At 39.0% G+C, this 17,287-nt stretch overlaps 1 protein-coding gene across 2 annotated transcripts in view; it reads left to right on the top strand.

Annotated features, from left to right (window-relative positions):
- Positions 1–17,287, top strand: part of LOC124612845 — a 29,193-nt gene that overhangs the window by 9,060 nt on the left and 2,846 nt on the right. Inside the window, exon 1 of one of the 2 annotated variants that reach the window (XM_047141277.1) lies at positions 23–255. The exons of the other annotated variant lie outside the window; for it this stretch is intronic. Within the exon in view, the coding sequence (XP_046997233.1) occupies positions 151–255 (105 nt within the window). The 5' untranslated portion in view covers positions 23–150. Of the gene's footprint in view, positions 1–22; positions 256–17,287 lie in introns of those variants that run through there. 2 annotated transcript variants of the gene reach the window in all.

Here is a 17,287-nt window from a genome sequence, read left to right as displayed (position 1 = left end):
CTCAGATTGCAGGCACAGATGTGGAAAGTTATGGAGTGCTTGGTGCACTGATTCTCCCTTATGGGGTCAGACATAGTCGACCAGAACCTTGAAAAATGAGTATACCTCGCTTTCCCATGCAGTCAAACATGGTGTCACTGTCACATCTGAATGCCCCACAAATCTGGATATTGCACAATTCAACCAGCAGACCAAATGGAGACTGACTATGAGGTGCCTTCCAAATTCTACCAAGTGCTGATCATCGTGTCTCACGTGAATACACTGCATCTCCGTCTCCATCACAGTGACCACCCAGCATATAACACTGTTCATGGCCCTTATATACTCTACCAGACCTGGTAAGAACACTAATGAAGTTTGGTCACAATTCTACCTGTCACAGAGAATTATAACACTAATCATTTACATACCCGCCATTGTTGGTACATGCACAAAGTTACATTGATGTCAGATCATGTCTTCTTGGAGCTTCAGCTATTTTGTCAGGCTGCGTGTATTACTAATCTGTGGTGCGTTATGCATATTTAACTGGGTCAGTACTTCTGTATCTTCCTTTGTAAAGGAACATTTGAAAATGGAGTTCAACATTTTTGATTTTGATTTAATACCCTCAATTTCAGTTCCTGTCCCCTCCATCTGGATGCAGGCTTTAGTGCCACTGACAGCCTTCATTTATAACCAAAATTTCTTTGGATTTTGTAGGTGTTTCTTGACAAGATTCTCTGACTGTAGTCATTGAAGGCTTCACGTATTGCCTTCTTGACAGCCAAACACGTTTCCTTTAGCATTACCCTATCTACAGCCCTAGGCTTTGTGCAGTAGTCACTGTTTATTTAGATGTTTCTTTACAGAGACCTATGTACCATGGAAGGCCCGTCCCATCATGAACTGTGCTGCTAAGTACATATGTCTCCAGTGCTTGGTCAGCTACTCTTTAGTGACAGTTCCTGTACATACTCCTCCCAGAGCTAATCATTTCAAGTTCCTCCTTGAGATATGACTTTAACTTCAAACTGAACTTACTAATTCTCTTTTAAGTTCTGGTTCTGTTATGTTGCAAGTATTCTCAGTTTCCTTTAAAAAGAGAACTGAAGCAATTAACACCCAACAAAGAGATATATGTTATGACAGGAGAAAACTTTGGATAACATTTCCTGATTTTCTGGAGCTACTTGGAACTTAACGTTTTTCAAGGCTATTATTAATAACAAACTCATGGAACAAAATTGAAAATAGTGGAAGCTAATGATAAAAAGCAGACAGTATACACCCCTGCTGAAATGGAAAACTTGAGTTTAACAAAATATACAGAGTGATTGTATTTAAAGTTAAACTTTCAAACTGCTGTAGAAATAACACAACTGGTCAGAATGACATCAAATTGCAACGGAATATTATCGGTGAAGGTGGAAAACTTGTGGCAGAACAAAAATAAATAGTTCCAAAATGTAGCAATAGATGTCGCTGTAAGCATCATAATTTAATAGTGGTCGGCTACAAATGACAAATGAATCGGACAGCAATGCCTAAGGTGTACGTTTGACGTTAAACAAACTGTACTACTCAGTGTGCATGGATGTACAGGTGTGATACTGTTAGTCATGTAAGCCCATCCACCACGGCAAGGTCATATCACATGGGATGGTAAAAATTGTTTTTTTATTGTCCTGAGGCCAAAAACATATAAAAGCATCAATCGCAACGATTTCTAATTGTCCTGAGGCCAAAAACTGCATAAAAAGCATCAATTAAAAAAAAATCGGATTATTAATTTCCAAGTGACTGGCACAAAATATGTTCAGTATGCTGTCAACTATTTTCTGCAACAAGTTCCACAAATGGTTGAAGTGTTTCCAGGGTCACATTCAGAACGTGTTGCCCAATGCATGTCTTCGAAGCAGCCCAAAGTCACGGATTAAGATCAGGTGATTGGGATGGCCAGGCTGTAGGGAAATGGCAGCCGTTAATTCTAGAATTACCAATGACAGTACATGTAACAGGACTGGAAGCACTTGTCTCTTTTAAAAAATAGGGCCCTGTGATAAATGATGGCATAAACCCACACCACACAGTGACCTTTTCAGGATGAAGTGGTACTGGTTGATTTGCATGTAGATTTTCCATTGCCCAATTTCAACAATTCTGTGTATTGACATATCCTGTTGATGGAGGTGGGCTTTGTCTGTCCACAAATCTTCCATGGCCAATGATTGTCCACCTCCCTGTGAGCAAATAATTCTAAAGCAATGGTCTCTCTTTGGGGCAGGTCAACAGGAAGCAACTTGTGCACATGGGTAGTTTTGAATGGATAGCAAAGAAGGATGTTTCGTAGGATTTTACACACCGTGCTCACAGATATGTCCAATATTTGGGCAGTTCTCCGTGCACTACATGTTTACACACCACCATGTGTCTCCTCCTGCATTGCTGTGGCCATTGCTTCCACTGATGTTGAATCTGTTCATTTCCCCCCTCTACCAGGTTGCACACCAAAAGAACCCGTCTTTTCGAATCATTTTCTCCACAGCCACAGCAGTCATCGGACCAATGCCTTTTTTCAAATCCTTCAGCGTCTGGAACTTCTGCAGAGTGATGTGTGCACAGTCATCACTCTTGTAATACAGCTTTACAAGCAGAGTGTGATCCCACATTGAGACAGTCATGGCGAATGTCGCAGACACGAAAGGAGGAAAATCCATGTTTATATCAACTTCAATGGGTCGTGCACATGACAGGTGTTTTCATTTATGTATTCTGACACATACAGAACCTTCTATTGATGAATTTTCACACTATTTTTTTCTTCTGCCATATGTTTTCCCCCTTCTCCGATAATATTCCGTTACAATTTGATGTCATTCTGACTATTGGTGTTATTTCTACAGCGTTTTGAAAGTTTATCTTTAATTATAATCACCCTGTATATCCCATAAACTGTAACTCATTCGACTTATGACAAAATATATTATACACAACACCTGAAACTCTGAAAATCCTCAAATTATACATGTATCCATGTAAACATATAATGAAATTTGTGATGAACAAGATTTTTTCATGGCTAAACTAGGGCCATAATTGTATAAAGCACAATGCTTTAATGAGAATGGTTAAAGCTGGAAAAGTGTAATACAAAACGAATCTGTAAAATTATGAATGAAATGTCTGTGGTGGAAGACAGTTCTCAAATACTGAATTGAAGTTCTGCTTCATCAGAAACGAGACAGATGTCTGTCAACCTACTCTCCATACTGTATAAGATAATCAATGAAAACACACAACACTGTTATAATACACAATTTTGGTAAACATTTTTGGAATACAGTGATCAATTGTTATATTTAGATTAAAGTTCAGTCTTGATCACGTTATGTCTGTTTTAATGGGTAACCGGTTTCGGTTTTTTTTTCTATAAAACCATCATCAGACCCATTGGCTCCCTTGGGTTGGTAGGTGGAGCTCTGCACAGCAGCAAGGAGAGCTCCACCTACCAACCCAAGGGAGCCAATGGGTCTGATGATGGTTTTATAGAAAAAAACCGAAACCGGTTACCCATTAAAACAGACATAACGTGATCAAGACTGAACTTTAATCTAAACTGTTATAATAGTCTACAATATTCATAATTTTATTTTACAAACTGGTTTTCAGCTTTTACGCCATCCTCGGGTACAAAGATAAATGTATGTGGCAGTGGAATTTTTGTAAGATCAAAGATTTTGAACTAGTGCATCTATGAAGTATCTCACAAGTTTTTGAAACATGGCAGTTGTTAATGTTTAATTTATGACTAAAATGGGAGAAATTCAGTTGACTTAGCGATAAAGTTAAATATGCCCAATTCCACCATAGTGCCAGGCTATGTTGTCAGCAGCTTATTCACTAAAACAGCATGAGTCAAAAAGGACTTTACAACTTTGGAATGATATAAAAATTTATTTCGATAACTTACAAGAGTCAGTAGACATGTCATTTTGTAGCAAACAACCCCAAGTTTCATATAAAAGTGTCAAGTGTGATTTTGGTTTGATGTGACTACCATTTGTGATACAGCAAGCATCCCACTGGTAATCAGTTTCGTTCCACACTTGTTGCAGCACATTGGGTGTAACCTGTGCAACGGCACTCTAGATTCGATGTTTCATGCATATTCAATACATAACACTAGTGACAGTTTCCTCCACAAAGAAGAAAGGGCCTTACATTACTTAGTGGCGGAATGGGGTACTGATGCACTACGTGAATCAAACTTGAGAATGATTGCTACAAAATGATACATGTACTGACTCTGTAAGTTATCTCAATAAATTTCTATAACATGAACCATGGACCTTGCCGTTGGTGGGGAGGCTTGCATGCCTCAACGATACAGATAGCCGTACCGTAGGTGCAACCACAACGGAGGGTATCTGTTGAGAGGCCAGACAAACGTGTGGTTCCTGAAGAGGGGCAGCAGCCTTTTCAGTAGTTGCAGGGCAACAGTCTGGATGATTGACTGATCTGGCCTTGTAACACTAACCAAAACGGCCTTGCTGTTGTGGTACTGTGAACAGCTGAAAGCAAGGGGAAACTACAGCCGTAATTTTTCCCGAGGGCATGCAGCTTTACTGTATGGTTAAATGATGATGGCGTCCACTTGGGTAAAATATTCCAAAGGTAAAATACTCCCCCATTCGGATCTCCAGGCGGGGACTACTCAAGAGGACGTCGTTATCAGGAGAAAGAAAACTGGCATTCCTCGGATCGGAGCGTGGAATGTCAGATCCATTAATCCGGCAGGTAGGTTAGAAAATTTAAAAAGGGAAATGGATAGGTTAAAGTTAGATATAGTGGGAATTAGTGAAGTTCGGTGGCAGGAGGAACAAGACTTCTGGTCAAGTGGATACAGGGTTATAAATACAAAATCAAATAGGGGTAATGCAGGAGTAGGTTTAATAATGAATAAAAAAATAGGAGTGCGGGTAAGCTACTACAAACAGCATAGTGAATGTATTATAGTGGCCAAGATAGACACGAAGCCCATGCCTACTACAGTAGTACAAGTTTATATGCCAACTAGTTCTGCAGATGACGAAGAAATTGAAGAAATGTATGATGAGATAAAAGAAATTATTCAGGTAGTGAAGGGAGACGAAAATTTAATAGTCATGGGTGACTGGAATTCGACAGTAGGAAAAGGGAGAGAATGAAACATAGTAGGTGAATATGGATTGGGGCTAAGAAATGAAAGAGGAAGCTGTCTGTTAGAATTTTGCACAGAGCGTAACTTAATCATAGCTAACACTTGGTTCAAGAATCATAAAAGAACTTTGTATACATGGAAGAATCCTGGAGCTACTAAAAGGTATCAGATAGATTATATAATGGTAAGACAGAGATTTAGGAACCAGGTTTTAAATTGTAAGACATTTCCAGGGGCAGATGTGGACTCTGACCACAATCTATTGGTTATGAACTGTAGATTAAAACTGAAGAAACTGCAAAACGGTGGGAATTTAAGGAGGTGGGACCTGGATAAACTGACTAAACCAGAGGTTGTACAGAGTTTCAGGGAGAGGATAAGGGAACAATTGACAGGAATGGGGGAAAGAAATACAGTAGAAGAAGAGTGGGTAGCTCTGAGGGATGAAGTAGTGAAGGCAGCAGAGGATCAAGTAGGTAAAAAGACGAGGGCTAGTAGAAATCCTTGGGTAACAGAAGAAATATTGAATTTAATTGATGAAAGGAGAAAATATAAAAATGCAGTATATGAAGCAGGCAAAAAGGAATACAAACGTCTCAAAAATGAGATCGACAGGAAGTGCAAAATGGCTAAGAAGGCATGGCTAGAGGACAAATGTAAGGATGTAGAGGCTTATGTCACTAGGGGTAAGATAGATACTGCCTACAGGAAAATTAAAGAGACCTTTGGAGAAAAGAGAGCCGCTTGTATGAATATCAAGAGCTCAGATGGAAACCCATTTCTAAGCAAAGAGGGGAAAGCAGAAAGGTGGAAGGAGTATATAGAGGGTCTATACAAGGGCGATGTACTTGAGGACAATATTATGGAAATGGAAGAGGATGTAGATGAAGATGAAATGGGAGATACGATACTGTGTGAAGAGTTTGATAGAGCACTGAAAGACCTGAGTCGAAACAAGGCCCCGGGAGTAGACATCATTCCATTAGAACTACTGATGGCCTTGGGAGAGCCAGTCCTGACAAAACTCTACCATCTGGTGAGCAAGATGTACGAGACAGGCGAAATACCCTCAGACTTCAAGAAGAATATAATAATTCCAATCCCAAAGAAAGCAGGTGTTGAGAGATGTGAAAATTACTGAACTATCAGTTTAATAAGTCACAGCTGCAAAATACTAACACGAATTATTTACAGACGAATGGAAAAACTGGTAGTAGCTGACCTCGGGGAAGATCAGTTTGGATTCCGTAGAAATGTTGGAACACGTGAGGCAATACTGACCTTACGACTTATCTTAGAAGAAAGATTAAGGAAAGGCAAACCTACGTTTCTAGCATTTGTGCACTTAGAGAAAGCTTTTGACAATGTTGACTGGAATACTCTCTTTCAAATTCTAAAGGTGGCAGGGGTAAAATACAGGGATCGAAAGGCTATTTACAATTTGTACAGAAACCAGATGGCAGTTATAAGAGTCGAGGGACATGAAAGGGAAGCAGTGGTTGGGAAGGGAGTGAGACAGGGTTGTAGCCTCTCCCCAATGTTATTCAATCTGTATATTGAGCAAGCAGTAAAGGAAAAAAAGAAAAATTTGGAGTAGGTATTAAAATCCAGGGAGAAGAAATAAAAACTTTGAGGTTCGCCGATGACATTGTAATTCTGTCAGAGACAGCAAAGGACTTGGAAGAGCAGTTGAACGGAATGGACAGTGTCTTGAAAGGAGGATATAAGATGAACATTAACAAAAGCAAAACGAGGATAATGGAATGTAGTTGAATTAAGTCGGGTGATGCTGAGGGAATTAGATTAGGAAATGAGGCCCTTAAAGTAGTTAAGGAGTTTTGCTATTTGAGGAGCAAAATAACTGATGATGGTCGAAGTAGAGAGGATATAAAATGTAGCCTGGCAATGGCAAGGAAAGCGTTTCTGAAGAAGAGAAATTTGTTAACATCGAGTATAGATTTAAATGTCAGGAAGTCGTTCCTGAAAGCATTTGTATGGAGTGTAGCCATGTATGGAAGTGAAACATGGACAATAAATAGTTTGGGCAAGAAGAGAATAGTAGCTTTCAAAATGTGGTGCTGCAGAAGAATGTTGAAGATTAGGTGGGTAGATCACGTAACTAATGAGGAGGTATTGAATAGGATTGGGGAGAAGAGAAGTTTGTGGCACAACTTGACTAGAAGAAGGGATCGGTTGGTAGGACATGTCCTGAGGCATCAAGGGATCACAAATTTAGCATTGGAGGGCAGCGGGGAAGGTAAAAATCGTAGAGGGAGACCAAGAGATGAATACATTAAGCAGAATCAGAAGGATGTAGGTTGCAGTAGGTACTGGGAGATGAAGGAGCTTGCACAGGATAGATTAGCATGGAGAGCTGCATCAAACCAGTCTCAGGACTGAAGACCACAACAACAACAACATTTAAAAGTTGTAAAGTCATTTTTGACTCACCATGTTTACATGTACAGTAGTGCCTAAACATTCTCACGAACTTCCTAGACAACCAGGAGTCAACCCAGCTGTCACAGATGACATAAGGTTGACTAGACACACTTGCCTAACCCAAAATTATTTCCATCTCGATTATAAGATAAACAAACAGTTTGAAGGTTTCGCTATGTGTGTGGCTCCTCACCCCCCCCCCCCTCCCATTCCTCCCCCCCCCCCCCCTCCTCAGTACAGTCCTTGCACAATTCTCACGGAGACATTTGAAAGAAAAGGGTGGGAGGCAAAGGGAAGGGAGGGGAGGGGGGAGCGTTGAGAGAGAGAGAGAGAGAGAGAGAGAGAGAGAGAGAGAGAGAAAGAGAGAGAGAGAGAGAGAGAGAATATAACCCACTCTCTTCCAAGGCTGGGTATTGGTTAAGGAGTGCCGATGATGTGTTGTTCTTATGGACAGATACTACCAAGAAACTTTAAACATTCCTCAAGCAGCTCAATTCTAAGCAAAATAGTACCAAATTCACAATGGAGTTTGAGAGTAACTCTATAAATTATTTTGACTTAATCATAGAGATCAGTGATCTCATTCATACTTTCAAGATTTATAGGAAGCCTACCACCACAGGCATTATAATACCTGCCAGTTCTCAACACCCAGTGATCAGTACACATGCTGCTTTTCATTCACTGATACATCACATAGTATCTGTCCCCATGAGTGATGAAAACTTGCAAACTGAATTAAATATAATCAAACAAACAGTATTAAATGCTGCCCCCTGCCTTGGTGGACTCCATAATTCACAAAAACAGAGACAGTAGAACTCCTCTCTTCTGTACTCTGTGCTTGACTCACCACCACAAGACCTGGATAAATGGTGCATGATTCCATATCTAGGAAAAGTCTCTCTGAATGTAGCCAGAAGGCTTAAATCCAAGAAGTTTAAAACATCATTTTATCTGCATAACACTACTGGACTGTTTTTGACCAAAGTTAATGACAGCACTTAGCTTAGGAGAAGAGTGGAATATACAAAATCACTTGTAATTGTGGCAAATTTCACAAAGGTCAGTCTAGTAGGGCAATATGCGCTTGCTTGAAGAAACACCATATAAGTTGGAAACTTAGAAATGGAGACTCTACTTTCACAGACCACCTGCTTAAAGAAGGCTGAAGTTACAAGGTGCGACATGAAGTCTTATATGACATCAATAAAAGGAGGAAGATGAACCATCTTGAAATAATGCAAATTAATAAACATATGGCCATTTGCACTCCAAGTTTAGTACTGAGTGACCAGAGACAGTTGCCTTACTCTCCACTTCTGAAAGCAGATACTACTCATATTCCCATCCAGGCCATGTTGTGGATTATCCCTCCTACTCATATGTCCCAATTTCCAGTCACCACAGTTTCATTTACCCCATTAATAATTTTACTTAATCTCACTAGTTACATCTTGCTTGTTTGTAATATTGGGCCTGTTAAGGATAAGATTATCCTGTTCAGCCATTCCCTTGGAGTATGTCATCAATGTTTATTGTCCTGAGAACAATTTTGTAGTTTCTTATATAATTCATTATTTAATGGGTCACATTTTGTCTTGGTTAAATAGTTTTACATCACATTTTCACATAAACATTTCTTGTTTTAGTCATAAATCAAACATTGATTCTTTGGAAACCAGATGAGATACTTTGTAGAAGTGCTTATTTAAAATCTATGATCCTACAAAACTTTTACAGCCACGTATACACACATCAAAAAAAGTTTTGCATCACCTCAGTTCTGAGAGTTCCGGAACCTCTACAGAAAATTGGAATAGAGATCAACATAAACATCATTCCTGCCCTTTTTATTGCTCATGAAAGCCACACATTGCATGTTGTGCCACCACACAGCGAGGCCTTCAGAGTTGTACATACCTGTACCTCTAATACCCAGTAGCATGTCCTCTTGCATTGATGCATGCCTGTATTCGTCATGGCATACTATCCACAAGTTCATCAAGGCATTGTTGGTCCAGATTTTCCCACTCTTCAACGGCGATTTGGCATAGATCCCTCAAAGTGGTTGGTGGGTCATGTTGTCCATAAACAGCCCTTTTCAAACTATCCCAGGCATGTTCGATAGAGTTCATGTCCGGAGAACATGCTGGCCACTCTAGTCGAGCGATGCTGTTATCTTGAAGGAAGTCATTCACAAGAGGTGCACAATGGCGTCGCAAATTGTTGTCCATGAAGATGAATGCCTCGCCAATATGCTGCCGATATGGTTGCACTATCGGCCAAAGGATGACATTCACGTATCGTATAGCCGTTACAGCAACTTCCATGACCACCAGCTGTGTATGTCGGTCCCACATAAAGCCACCCCAAAACAGCAGTTAACCTCCATCTTGCTGCACTCACTGGACAGTGTGTCTAAGGCGTTCAGCCTGACTGGGTTGCCTCCAAACATGTCTCTGATGATTGATTGATGGCACATGCAACACTGTGTGTGGTTCAGAGTGGAGTTATTTACTCGGATGCAAAGATTTTCAGCAAGCTCTCATATGACATACAGCAAGAAATTGGGAATTCCTACCAGTCCGAAACAAAATTAAAAACATAACTCACTAGAAACTCTTTCGACAAAGTATATGAGTTCAAAAACTGAAAAGTTTTGTTAGCTACACGACAAGACCAGTGATCATCAGCATACCAAGTAGTAATGAACTGTAAACAAGAGTCAGTGTTCACAGATGAAGTAATTATTTTCTTTGAAAAATGGTAGTGTAATTAAGTAAAGATTAATAAGTAATTGGATAGATAAAAACCTACTCACCAAGTAGCAGCAGGAGAACACACAAATAACAGTTACTACAGTTTGCAAGTTTTTGGGACCAATGACTCCTCCTTCTGGCAGAAGGGTCGAAGGAGAAGGAGGCGGCATGAACGAAAATGGGTAGGGTTCAGAAAAGTCGCCCAGAACCCCAGGTCAGGGAGACTTACCGGATGCAATGAGAATGAAAGACTGATTTGATGGGGACTGCACCAGACAAGGTTTGAAAACCAGAGAGCTTAAACATGGAAGACAGGGTAATAGGCAAGACAGAGATTACTGCTAAAACATTGTGAATGAGTTAATAAGAGTGAAAAGCTAAGTGCATTGTATGTGAGAGAGATGGAAGAAGGACAGCGAAAAATAGGCAGGTCAGAAAATGAAAGATGCAGAAAAAAACCTGCTGATCCCACCTAAAAAACAACTAAGGAGTAAACCTCTTATCACTCAGTATTATCCTGGTCTTGAATGTATTAATCAGCTATTTCAACAAAGCTATGAATTATTAAAATCATGCCCTGAAATGAGGTCCACTCTGTCTGAGATTTTGCCTACCACACTTAGAATAGCTTTTCATTGCCCTCCCAATCTCCACAATATTCGTGTCAGACTGCTCATACACCAGCTGGTATGTAAGCACTGTGCAGCCTGTTACAGTGACATGACTACCATCAAGTTATCAGCTAGGATGACTGGGCATAGGCAGAGGGTGTATACTAGCAACACACAATAGCCTGTTGCAGGGCAAACTCAACAACATGAGAGTTGTGACCTCAGTGCATTTCACATGTGCCATCTGGATTTTTCCCCCAGACACCAGTTTCTCAGAACTCCACAGCTTGGAACTATCACAACAACATGTCCTTGGCTCTCGGAACACACCTGGCTTTAATTTATGTTAATTTCTTCAGTCTTGCCATTTCTTCATGGTGCCTATTCCTTTCTCCACTCCTTACAGTTTTCTACATCTTTTATTTTCTTACCTATCCATTTTTTGCCGTCTGCCTCCCATTCTCTATTACATATAATGCACTTAGCTTTTCGCTCTTATTAACTTGTGCATAGTGTTTTAGCAGTAATCTCTGTCTTGCATGTTACTCATTCTTCCACCTTCAAGCTGTCAGGTTTTCAAATCTCGTCTGGTGCAGTCCTCAAAAATCAATCTTTCTTTCTCATCTCGTCTGGTAAGTCTTCCCTGACCTGGGGATCTGGGTGACTTTTCTGAAAGCTACCTCTTTTCCTAAATGTTACCAGTCCTTTTCCTTCACCCCTCTTACTTCTCATTCAATCCTTCTGCCAGAAGAAGGAGCCACTGGCTCCAAATGCTTGCAAACTGTAATACCTTTTATATGTGTGTTGTTCTGCTGGCACTTGGTGAGTAGATTTTTTTTTTATCCACCCAGTTACTCATATTTTCAAAAATTGATTATTTTTGTTGATATAAGTAAATATTAAGGCATAAATCAGACAAAAGCAATAGTTTTAGCATAACTGAGGAAGTAACACCTTTTTCACAACAGCAGCTTTTTTTTTTAATGTACTGGATTAAATTTAGCTGGCATAAGCATTAATAGAACTAAGCAATATAATGATAATTTACAGTTAATACAGTATGCAGATTAAGTTTCTACAGTTTGCTTGTCTTTTGTATAACTTGCCTCATTCCACATCCCTTGAGGTTCTCCTTCTTGGTTTGGATATGTGGAACATGATGAATGAATTAATTACTTACTAGTATGGACAGTTTTCTTTCTCTCTTTCCTCCACCTCCAATGTAGTGCTATATTACGGATCTTTATTCATAAGGATAACAGCGACTGTTCTGTTGCATCTAATTTTTTCATGTTTCTTTAACGCTTTTGATCAGGTGCAGCAGTTCAATGAATGACAGCAGCAGTGTTAAAGACAGAGTGCTGCATCTGTCACTATTCAGCAATTGAAAGAGATATGTGTGCTACACACTGATGACATTATCATGCCTTTTACTTTTGCCCGTGTGACAACCATGCACAAAATGTGCAACATTACTGATCCTATTAAATAAAAAAAAATCAGTTGTGAGGTCAAAACGTATGGCTGACAGAGGTCACCATGGGTTACCTGGGATTGTTGCAGTGTCCCGTGTGTCAAACAGGCCACAGTGTAGCTGATAACACTCAGTTTGCATGTGAGCACTATCAATATCTGAGGACCCATATTGCATTATATGCTTATAACATCTTGCAGGTCATACGGATTGATAAACGGATCCCAAAACATTGCAATTGGGCATTTGAAGCATAAGGAAAGATGGCTTGAATTGGTGAGTTGCATCATATTTTGGTACATGCTACAGGCACAGTTTGAGTATATCAAAGCAGGTAGAAAACAGCTCTTGCCATCTAAAGGGCACATTTTTAGCTGTGCTGGTGTTAATCCATGGAATGAAATAAGACTCCTGGAATACCATCTATTGTTGCTCACAGATAAAAGAGTCAGAGACTTCGTGGTAGATCATATATATCAGTCCCTTCACATGCAGCTCTCTGTACATTCAAGACAACAATGTAGCACCTATTTCCCCAAACTGTATCACAGCAGTTTGATGAACACTCTAGAGGACAGAGATACTTGTCTCATCATGAAGCAGCATGACATTAGTCACACTGAAAATGTGGACTGTGTGAGATGGCACAGAGTGTAAGATACTACACTTAAATTTGAGAGGAGACAGATTGAAATGCCTGTCCAGCCATCCAGCTTCAGGGTTTTCATGTTTTCCCTAAACCACTCACACTAATGCTAAGATGGTACTTCAAAATGAATATGGCCAATTTTTCTCCTCATCCTTGTACAACCTGAGCTTGATCACAGTAAAAATGGGTCATTATGCCCTAATCTTCCTTGAGAACAGCTGGAATGCTGAAACTTGCTGGCAGATTAAAACTGTGTCCCAGACCGAGACTTGAACTCGGGACCTTTGCCTTTCATGGGCAAGTGCTCTGCAGGAGAGCTTCTGTGAAGTCTGGAAGGTAGGAGATGAGGTACTGGCAGAATTAAGCCTGTGAGGATGGGGTCGTGAGTTGTGCTTGGGTAGCTCAGGTGGCAGAGCACTTGCCCATGAAAGGCAAAGGTCCCGAGTTCGAATCTCAGTCCGGCACACAGTTTTAATCTGCCAGGAAGTTTCATATCAGCGCACACTCCGCTGCAGAGTGAAATTCTTAATCTGGAATGCTGCTGAGAGCAGTAATGTATCAGAATGGCTTCCCAATGCTTGCACTGTTTCTGGAGCCCATGTCACAATGAGAGATGGAGCATGCTACAGGCTGCTAAGAATATATCTGATTAAGTTACACATTAGTGTTAGTCATAATTCTGACTTACCTATTTAGTTTTAGCTGAATTCAACTTGTATTTTATGTGATTAATTATACTCTTATGATCACTAAATCACATAAGAATGTAACAGTATTTCTTTGGGAACTGTGTCACTGAGCTGCATGATGGATATATGACACAGACAACCTTTTACTGGAACAGATCATCTTCCAGAGAACTGTTTCATAATCCAGTTTAGTATGTTATTTTGGATAGCGCTAGTAAGACGACTACATATTTGTGTACATGTTCAATAAAGCGCTACTGTTGTGACATCCTAAACTCGATCAGTTCTCTGCAAAGGCCAGACAACAAGGAGAATACTGAGTTAATAATAATAAGACATTAGACCATTCTTACATAGACCACCAAATAACCCACAAGTCGAAACAACAATAACAACTATCAACACAATCATGCACAACAAAATAAATGAAAATACAAATATGGAAGAGTTACAACTACTGGTTTATATAGGAGCACTCACTACACTAAATATACAAACTAGGCAGAGATCAGAACCAACCAACACACAGAAGAAACCCACAAAAACAGCATGGCAACACAGGCTACAGATCAGAATAGAAAAACTTAGAAAAGACATCGGACAGCTAACATCATTTATAAGAAATGAAATATCAGACAAAAAACGAAAAAGGTTAGGTAAAATCTCACAACAAGAAGCGATAGAGCAATTAGATGAAAAGAAGCAAAAATTACAAGCACTGGCCAAACGACTTAGAAGATACAAAAAAAGTGAAAATAGAAGGAAACAAAACCAAACATTCAACACAAACCAAAAGAGATTTTACCAGACAATAGATAACACACACATTAAAATAGACAATCCACCAAACATAACAGACATGGAACACTTCTGGAGCAACATATGGTCAAACCCGGTACAACATAACAGACATGCACGGTGGATACAAGCAGAAACAGACACATACAAGATGATACCACAAATGCCTGAAGTGGTAATTTTGCAACATGAAGTCACCCGAGCAATTAATTCTACGCACAATTGGAAAGCCCCCGGAAAAGATAAAATAGCAAATTTCTGGCTAAAGAAGTTCACCTCAACACATTCACATCTAACTAAATTATTTAACAGTTACATTGCAGACCCATACACATCCCCTGATACACTTACACATGGAATAACCTATCTAAAACCTAAAGATCAAGCAGACACAGCAAACCCAGCTAAATATCGCCCCATAACATGCCTACCAACAATATACAAAATATTAACTTCAGTCATTACACAGAAATTAATGACACATACAACACAGAACAAATTTATAAATGAAGAACAAAAAGGCTGTTGCAAAGGAGCACGAGGATGTAAAGAGCAACTGATAATAGAAGCAGAAGTGACGTATCAAGCTAAAACTAAACAAAGGTCACTACACTAGCATACATTGATTACCAAAAAGCTTTTGATAGTGTACCCCATTCATGGTTTCTACAAATATTGAAAATATACAAAGTAGATCCTAAATTGCTACAGTTCCTAAACATAGTAATGAAAAATTGGAAAACCACACTTAATATCCAAACAAATTCAAATAATATCACATCACAGCCAATACAGATTGAGCGTGGAATATACCAAGGGGACTCATTAAGTCCTTTCTGGTTCTGCCTTGCTCTGAACCCACTATCCAACATGCTAAACAATACAAATTATGGATACAATATTACTGGAACATACCAACACAAAATCACACATTTGCTATAAATGGATGATCTAAAACTACTGGCAGCAACAAATCAACAACTCAACCAATTACTAAAGATAACAGGAGTATTCAGCCATGATATAAATATGGCTTTTGGAACAGACAAATGTAAGAAAAATAGCATAGTCAAGGGAAAACACACTAAACAGGAAGATTACATATTGGATAACCACAGCGACTGCATAGAAGCGATGGAAAAAACAGATGCCTATAAATATCTAGGATACAGACAAAAAATAGGTATAGATAATACAAATATTAAAGAAGAACTAAAAGAAAAATATGGACAAAGACTAACAAAAATACTGAAAACAGAATTGACAGCAAGAAACAAGACAAAAGCTATAAATACTTATGCTATACCAATATTGACCCACTCATTTGGAATAGTGAAATGGAGTAACACAGACCTAGAAGCACTCAGTACACTTACACGATCACAATGCCACAAATATAGAATACATCACATACATTCAGCAACAGAAAGATTCACATTAAGCAGAAAGGAAGGAGGAAGGGAATTTATCGACATAAAAAACCTACATTATGGACAGGTAGACAATTTAAGAAAATTCTTTCTAGAACGAGCAGAAACTAGCAAAATACACAAAGCAATCACTCATATAAATACATCGGCTACACCACTGCAATTTCATAACCACTTCTACAACCCTTTAGATCACATAACATCAACAGATACGAAGAAAGTAAATTGGAAGAAGAAAACACTACATGGCAAGCACCCGTATCATCTAACACAGCCACACATCGATCAAGACGCGTCCAACACATGGCTAACAAAAGGCAATATATAAGTGAGACGGAAGGATTCATGATTGCAATACAGGATCAAATAATAAACACCAGATATTATAGCAAGCATATTATTAAAGATCCCAATACCACAACAGATAAATGCAGACTTTGCAAACAACAAATAGAAACAGTAGATCACATAACAAGTGGATGTACAATACTAGCAAATACAGAATACCCCAGAAGACATGACAATGAAGCAAAAATAATACATCAACAACTTGGCATACAACATAAACTAATAAAACAACATGTTCCCACATACAAGTATGCACCACAAAATGTACTGGAGAAGATGAATACAAATTATACTGGAACAGAACCATTATAACAGATAAAACAACACCACATAACAAACCTGACATCATACTCACCAATAAAAAGAAGAAATCAACACAACTAATCGAAATATCCATACCCAATACAACAAATATACAGAAGAAAGCAGGAGAAAAAATTGAAAAATACATCCAACTGGCTGAGGAAGTCAAGGACATGTGGCATCAGGATAAAGTTGACATACCAATTATACTATCAACTACAGGAGTCATACCACACAATATCCACCAGTACATCAACCCAATACAGCTACATCCAAACTTATATATACAATTACAGAAATCTGTAATTATTGATACATGTTCAATTACCCGAAAGTTCCTAAATGCAATGTAACATATACCGTACAGTTAAAAGGAAGTCACACTTGATCAAGGTCCGCGTCACTTTCCATTTTTAACCAGACCTAAGGTCTGAGAAAGTAAAGAAGATAATAATAATAATTTCACTGTTTGACATGTCACGTTCTCTGCAATTAAAGACAAGCATTATTTATATGCAAAGAAATTTTATTTACATACTTCTTTCCCTCTGTCACCAGACATTGTAAGCCAAGTTTGTAGTAATTTGATAAATATT

This window comes from Schistocerca americana, chromosome 1 (genome assembly GCF_021461395.2).
Source record: "Schistocerca americana isolate TAMUIC-IGC-003095 chromosome 1, iqSchAmer2.1, whole genome shotgun sequence".
Classification (NCBI taxonomy): domain Eukaryota; kingdom Metazoa; phylum Arthropoda; class Insecta; order Orthoptera; family Acrididae; genus Schistocerca; species Schistocerca americana.
This window is presented reverse-complemented; position numbering and strand designations above follow the sequence as displayed.